At 46.5% G+C, this 7,735-nt stretch overlaps 1 protein-coding gene across 1 annotated transcript; it reads right to left on the reverse strand.

The window, feature by feature from the left end:
* Window positions 1-4: 4 nt before the first annotated feature.
* Window positions 5-3,504, reverse strand: LOC137802341 (complement component C1q receptor-like). Its single transcript, XM_068600142.1, has 2 exons — window positions 3,090-3,504; window positions 5-1,914 (listed from the first exon to the last, which is right to left on the reverse strand). The coding sequence occupies exons 1-2, from the start codon at window positions 3,502-3,504 to the stop codon at window positions 179-181; spliced, it is 2,151 nt and encodes a 716-aa protein (XP_068456243.1). The 3' UTR covers window positions 5-178.
* Window positions 3,505-7,735: the final 4,231 nt, after the last annotated feature.

Below are 7,735 nucleotides of genomic sequence, written 5' to 3' on the forward strand. Positions count from 1 at the left end.
TATTTGTTTTATTGAATTCTAAAAACACAATCAGAAAGTGAAGTATTTACAAGGGGTCTGCAACAAAAAGTAGTGGGCTATTATATCCAAATGGTAGGTTTAGTGACAAGCCCTGCTACACACAAGAGAAATGTGAAAGAAAAAAAACATCTGTGTGTGTATTTGTTTATTTAAGGGTTCATGCTTGGGTTTTGCCATCCCTCCTGCTAGGAGGCGTTGAAGGGAGTAGCCAGCGATAGCAGTCTGAGAAGCTCAGGCTCTTGTCCACAGCGCAGCTGGTGCAGTAGACGATCCCCAGAGCCAGCATCACTACGAGGAACACACACAGAGGCACCAGCAGGGCCACCAGTAACCAGCTCTTGTCATGCTTCCGTTCACCTGCAGCAGATTCAGCCCCCGCCTCTCCTGCGCTATCCACTTTAGATCCCTCGCCCTGCCTTGTTCCAGTGGCTGAGCCCTTTGCAGTTTCAGCCACCCCCCTATCTCTAGCGTCGCTACCTTCAGTCTTAGCTTCAGCCTCATGATCAATTTCGTTGCCTGTGTTGCCTTTTTGCGTTGGGGATGGAACTGTCGGATATCGCTTTGGTGATATGGCGTCCCATTGGTTCAGATGATTGTCTGACCCGTGAGCCATGTCAGGGGAGAGTACTTCAGGGGCTTCTGTCAGCCAGCCAACGTCAAAGTTAGTGTCAGCTTCAAAGTTTGGGTCTGGGGTGAATGAGGTGCCCCAGGGAGTATCATGGTCAGGCTCCCATTCGGGCATGTGAGCGAAGTCACTAGGGTCAGGGGTCAAAGTGGAATATTCTCCATCATCGGGCGAAGGCTGGCAGGTAAGCCCATCTGACTGCAGGTCATAGCCATTGTCACAGTAACACTGGTACCCTCCCATATAGTTGAGACACTGCTGCTGGCAGGGCGACTCTCCCACACACTCATCTACATCCACACACTCTCCTCCGCTGCCCAACACGTAACCGGGGTTACACAGGCATGTAAAGGACCCCACTGTGTTTTCACAAAGGCCGTCACAGCTGTCCTCAAAGACGCACTCGTCGATGTCCGCGCACTCGCCATCATCATCCGGCTGGTAGCCAGAGGAGCATGTGCAGTGGAAGGTACCTGGGATGTTGACACACAGTTGCGTGCACGGTTGCTGTTGACATTCGTCGACGTCAGAACATTTGCGGCCATCTGGACCCATTTGGTAACCGGGAGGGCATGTGCAGCGGACGCCCCGCAGTGTCTCCACACAGTCGTACTCACACCCCATCTCCACACAGACCTCTTTCATATGGGGCTGCTCAGTGGGACCGGCAGAGTCAGCGGATAATTCTGGTGGGTCAGTTAGGCTCAGGGGATCGGGCTTACAGCTGTACCCGTCCTCATCTATTGTAAAGCCCTCAGAGCAGTAACAGTAGTAGTCTGTGTCTGTGTTCTGACAGTACTGCTCACAGCCATGATCGTCGCTACACCAGTCCTGGTTCTGCGGAGCGGCACTGGATGAGCACAGCGGGGCATCCCTGGACCAGCCCACTGTCTTGTCGTCTTTCTCCATGCAAAGCACTGTCTGCTCAGCCCGAGCGTCCGGGTCGGAGCCGTCTGCAGGGCATGGCACGGCCGCTACAGAGCCATAGGGCACGTGGGTCAGCAGTGTGCTGACAAGGTGAAATGGGGTGGAGTAAACGGCTGGACCACTGCCCTCGTCCTCCAGGGGCGGACACATTCCTTTGTAGTTGTACTGGCAGACGTATCCATCCAACGGCAGCGAGCAGGAGCCGTCGACCCACCGGAAATTGTCACTGCTCTCACGTCCGCTGTCAGAAGTGTGGACGGTCATGGCCACACAGCGAGGGGCCGCACAAGTCCCAGGGGTGTCTTCACGGAGCCAGTTGGTGAACTGGCCGTCCTGGTCTCCTGTTGGGAGATGAAGACAAGGAGGTCAGTAAAAACATATATGTTCCCTCTGTTAGTTTAGGAAATGCTGCTGGTATTTCATTTTCTTTTCAGATTTATGATACATTTTAATTGTAGATCCTTGAGATTTTGATTAAAGCTGCCACGTGTAGTATATTTTATGTGACTTGTTAAAAAAAAAACAACAACTCTCTATGCTGATGTTACCCTAATCATTGTCATAACTTCTGGGTTGGGGTGAGGGGTTACAGCTGCTGCGTTGTGGTCTGCCAGAGTGTTTTATTTAATTTGTGTTACTGCCACAAGGAGTCGCCAAATATGTTAGGATTCCACATTTCATATGAACAGGAATACATCTCTATATCAAACCTGAGTTAAATTCATCCAAAATCATCCTGTATAGCATTGCTAATGCTATGAAGGAATAAGTGAGAGACATGTTTTTTTTAATTTAGGGAAACAAATCCTTTAAGTCATGGCAGATGAAACACCAACAAAAGCTAAAATGGCCACATAACTCTTTAAAATGTAATATTTGTTCTAAGTCCAAATCAAGGCAAACACTTTGATAAAATAAAAAATGAAAAAATCTGCCTTTCAGTGGGTCAAGTTTTCTGGAATGACTAAATCCGGTCGAGGCGTAGCAGTCAGGTCAAAAGGGAATTCACTTCCTTGGTCGTGCCAGCTCCGTCTCTGTGAAACACAAGTAGCTAATGCAGTAACCATCCAGTCCGTGCAGAGCTGGAGACAGGCCCGGGTACCAAAGTCTGACAGAGAGGTTAGGGCTGGCGTATCTATTTATGATTATTGTTACAAACGATGTGTGTCTGTGTGTGCAAGTAGTGTTATTGAAGTAAACCTAATGGTTGTCAATACTGATTACAGTTTAGGAAAGTCTATTGTTGTATCATAACAGGTCCAAATTTAGTTTTGTACATGTAAGTCCAAACACACCTGAACTAACTTCATCAAGCAGGTGATTAACTAACTAAATGATGTTAAACAGATTCAGCCTTAATTGTACTGGCCCACATTTTTTCCATGAAATTGGTCAAAACCTGGCACCATTATGTACCTTTCCTTATTTTGGGGCCATTCTCAGTTATCAACATCCACTAAAATGACTCAACTGAACTGACACTGAAGGGTCAAATGTCAAAAAGGTGAGACTTTGCCTGTGACCCAGACGAATCCCCTGAGTGCTCTGGTGGTTGAACACTGGCGTGGCGGTCTGTGCAGCCCAATCCAGACGCGAAGCCTTGACCTGGTCCCCTCGATGGCCGACAGCAGCTTGTGGACCACGCCCGCTGCCTCGTGGGTATGCATCGTTGCCAGGGTCCCACCTCGCTCCCGACAGCTCCGCCCAGCCTCCCTGAAGGTTCTCTTCTGGAGGAAGACGGTGTAGCATCCCTCCGGGTGGCAGAGCGCGTCTCTCTCCGCAGGCCGAGTGCTGGTTCCTGGCTGCTCCCCGTCCGTCTCCCTCAGCCTCTGGCCTTGGCTTCCAGGAGCCAGACAGACCAGCAGCAGCCACAGGACACACGGGAGAAGCATGCTGCTGAGGCTGCTCCTGCTCCTGATGGTCTTTTGCATCCTCCACCAAGACATGAGGTTTAAACTAGGCCAACATTAGTACTCCAACCTTACTGTCAAAATAAAAAACCGAATAAAGGAAAATTAACAATTTTTTCTGACCTCTTGTTAAAAAGAGCCTGACCCAAATTCAATAAATTTTAGAAACTGTCCTAACTTTTTTCGATCCTTTTAATGTATTTGAATAAATAATCTGGTCTAATTTACTAAAAGCAATCTGAGGCAGATAAATCTCAAACTGCCCGAGCTCTGGACAAATATCCTTACGGTGCAGAATCAGTCAAACTCAATTCATCAGCAAGATTATCCCAGATCCTTTATACATCTAATAAAAGCCAATGCAGTCCAGTTGAGTCCAGTGCAGTCCTAAATAAAGTCCAGTGAAGTTCTTGTAGTCCGGTGGTCCAAAATTGTTCAATGGAGCAATCTGCCTTTCAAGTGAGTCCAAAAGAGTTAAATAGACTCCAAATATGATAGTGATGAATTCCGGTATCGGACACCCTCTCCTGTATCTGATCCTGCAGGGCTCTCTTGCCTCTGCAAAGTTGTCTTCCTGACTGAACCTCAGAAAGAGAGAAAGCTGGGGGAGGGTGGAAGGGGGGGAGGCTACGTAGAGGAAAAAGAATTGTGTGTTTTTTGGAAGAGGGGGCTGGTAAAATGTGTGAGTGTATAAGGGACGGCAGGAGGGGTTGACAGATTGTTGTGTGCATGTACTTGTGTGTGTGCATGTGCTTGTGTGTGTGTGTGTGTGTGTGTGTGTGTGTGTGTGTATTGAAAACCCTCAGATAGTTATGAAAGCCATACGGCAACATTCTGACCCCCTGTCTCCCCCCCCATCTTGCCTATGGCTTTAGACACACGTACACTCTCATCTACCCCCCCCCCCACCACACACACACACACACACACACACACACACACACACACACACACACACACACACACACTGCAGGCTGCACAGCATCCACAGGAGTGGAAAGTGTTTGTCAGCTCTGAGAGATGCAACGATCCTCTCCCCCTTCTTCAACTCCTCTTTTTTCTTTTTCCTCTTCTGTCGGATTCTCCTGTTCCCTGTCACCATCGTGTTGTTTTTGTGTTCCTATATTTATTTTCTCTTAATCTCATTCTTTCTTAATCTTAATGTCCCCCATTTTCCGATCCATTGTCTCTTTTTTTCCACCACCCGTCATTCCCTCTTTTTACCAAGCACATACCAGCTGGAACTTTTAACAGTCTAATGGAAACATTTGAGTATGGAACTGGAATACCTGTTGCACTATTCACGTGTGTGTGTGTGTGTGTGTGTGTGTGTGTGTGTGTGTGTGTGTGTGTGTGTGTGTGTGTGTGTGTGTGTGTGTGTGTGTGTGTGTGTGTAAGAGAGTGAGTGAGTGAGTTCATTTTTATGCTGTTATAACGTATTGGCACAAATGTGTAAGAGTATAAGGTTTTTCCCTGTGTGTGTGTGTGAGAGAGAGAGAGAGAGAGAGAGAGAGAGAGAGAGAGAGAGAGAGAGAGTGTGTGTGTGTGTGTGTGTGTGTGTGTGTGTGTGTGTGTGTGTGTGTGGGGCTACCACTCAGGGGCATATGGAGGAGATGAAACAGGAAATGCCAGATGTGCATCAGCCTGACCTCTCAGTAACTGGGGAGCAGAAGCGTAGACTGATGGTACCTCCACTGCTGTCACATGATCCGTCCACAAAGTCAAAGCTGAGTTAAATAAGATAATAATAAGAATATCGAATGAAGCCGACAGTTGATGGGAATGTCACAGATTTAAACCGGCAACTGTCCGAGAGACTGCAAATTACCACACACAAACAAGCTGAATTGTTCAACAATACATCAACACAAGTGGAAGAGTGTTTCAACAAACAATAGTCCTCAGTGGAAAGTGTGACCTGCCACAACACATTTTATGCAGCTTGATGTCATTCTCATATATCGCTGTGGCGTCTTATTGCGGGATGATGAGATGGAAAAGTGCTGCTACTTGCGGAGTTGAATCAGTTATTAGCGGCAGTGCTCTGTTCTCTCTCTGTGTTCACCAGATGCGCTGGCTGGCTGCGGCGTGTTGGTTTTGGCAGACCGAATATATACAATACATTCAAACAATTCAGTAGTCTTTTCTAGTTATGTTACAACCATCGGAACCAGGGGGAAGAAAACATAAAACCTCAGGATCCTGGAGATCCTAAAGAGCCTTTTAGTCTTGTTCCCCACCTCTTTCTCCTCCTCCTCCACATCCCTCATCATCTGCCTGTTATCCTCTAATTTTCTTTTTCTTGGACTACCCCCATCCTCCTCTGTCTCCGCTCTTCCCTTCCTTGTTATTCTTTCATCCCCCTTGTCCCTCCTTTAATGTATCCTCTCCTCCCCTTCCTTATCGTCTCCCTGCTACTCCTCTCCCCCTCTTCTCTTTTAGTCTCATTATTTGGGCTCCCAAGTCAGCAATCTTTCCCTCAGACCCCCAGCTTTTGCCCCAAAGTCCTCACTCTTGGTGTGTTAGTCCTATCGTGCAGGTTGACCCCTCCTCCTCCTCAGACTGCCACGCCCCCAGAGACACATTCCAAAATGTAATAGATAGAGCAGACCAAACTTCTCCTTTCCATAGTCCTGCACTCCCAATCTCCCTTTTTAACATTAATCTACTTACAGTACCTCCAGGCTGCTCTATCTCCCAAGCCGAAGACTTCTAATGGAACATACAGATCTTCTGACTCTCTATTCCCCATCTCCTAGGTCACAGCCTAGGCAGTGGGGAATAGACTAGTCTAGCTCCTTGACTCCTAACCACTTGCCACATAACGTTACTGGCTCTGATATATCCTCAACTTGAACTGTAACTTCCAGCTCCAAAGCTCTATTTCACTCCGACCACAAATTCTGTTTTTTTTTGTGCTGAATAGCTGTTCTTGATTTGATTTTCTTTGGTTTCTACTAAAGCCTTGGTGTCTGGATTGCTCACACTTGAATATACTCTTTAGGCCATTTCACTAAAAGAACATGTGACATGTATTTAAGAAGACTAAAGACTTTGTTATGCTAGAGAAGAACTCGTTTGTGTGATGTTCCAGCCACGTTGAAGCGCACAAGTGTTTTCAAATGAAGGCAGAGAGAAAAGAAGGCCATGATGGAGGGATAAGAGTGCACAATTCCAGGCTGTATGACACTAAATGTACTACATGTCAATTAACTACCATTGCATATATGGAAAATATATTCCTCTTCTGCAATTCTGTTTCTATGTTGGTGGATGAAAACAACCAGACTCATAACTGATACAAAGTGCGAGATTTCCAGGCCTCTGCTTTCATATGTAAATGAAAACTTTTTTGACGTTTAGCTGAAAAAAAACAGACTACCGCTGGACCTGAGGTCACCAAGCTTCCACACTGATGTCAAGGAAACTGCATTTCCTTATTACTGTGGGTCAGTGGAGTTCAGACGCACCATTCAGGCCTACTGAACCATTTGCCCCATATCAAATAGAGCAGGACATGTCAGTTTTTCCCAACCACCGGTGTCTTATGTCATGCACACACACACGCACACACGCGCACACACACGCACACGCACACACACACACACACCCACACACACACACACACACACACACACACACACACACACACACTGAAGCAATTAGCTGTGGCCTTGTGGTTAAATAATAGAGTGGAGGCATTCCTGGTGATTTCTGTGGAGTGGAGGAAAAAGACGATACTTTTATACCACTTCTTCTACAAGGTCCATATGTTTCATCTCTCACAGCAGACATCCATGTGCTCTCCTTCCACACCCAGACTGTCAACAAATCTTCACCACAAATATCTGAACAGACTGGGGTCGCTGTCGAATGGTTGAATCCAGAAGGAATAATTCTCGGAGTTGATGTCTACAGTTGTTTAAACCATAAGCTAAAAGAGCTAAGAGAGAGAGAGTAGCTGTAAACAAACTGTGCTCACAGGTATACGTCTATATACCAGATGACCTTTACTTACCTGTATTTAACCTTAAGGTAGTGTACCGAGCATGCTTTTCATTCATGTAATTATTCTTTTATGCTCAGTTTCACACATGTTTAAACCTTAAAGCTTCCAAGCACAAATTAGAGATTTTCAGATCATGAACTGTCAACAAACTGGGCACCGGGAGGGTTTGGAAAATCTAATTTGTGTCTTCATTTATCATTTTCATCTAGAACTATTCTTGCCTTGCTTTCCTTAAACTGGCAA

This window comes from Clinocottus analis, unplaced genomic scaffold, assembly GCF_023055335.1.
Source record: "Clinocottus analis isolate CAN_PGR_092001 unplaced genomic scaffold, fCliAna1.0.p SCAF_5, whole genome shotgun sequence".
Taxonomy (NCBI): Eukaryota; Metazoa; Chordata; class Actinopteri; order Perciformes; family Cottidae; genus Clinocottus; species Clinocottus analis.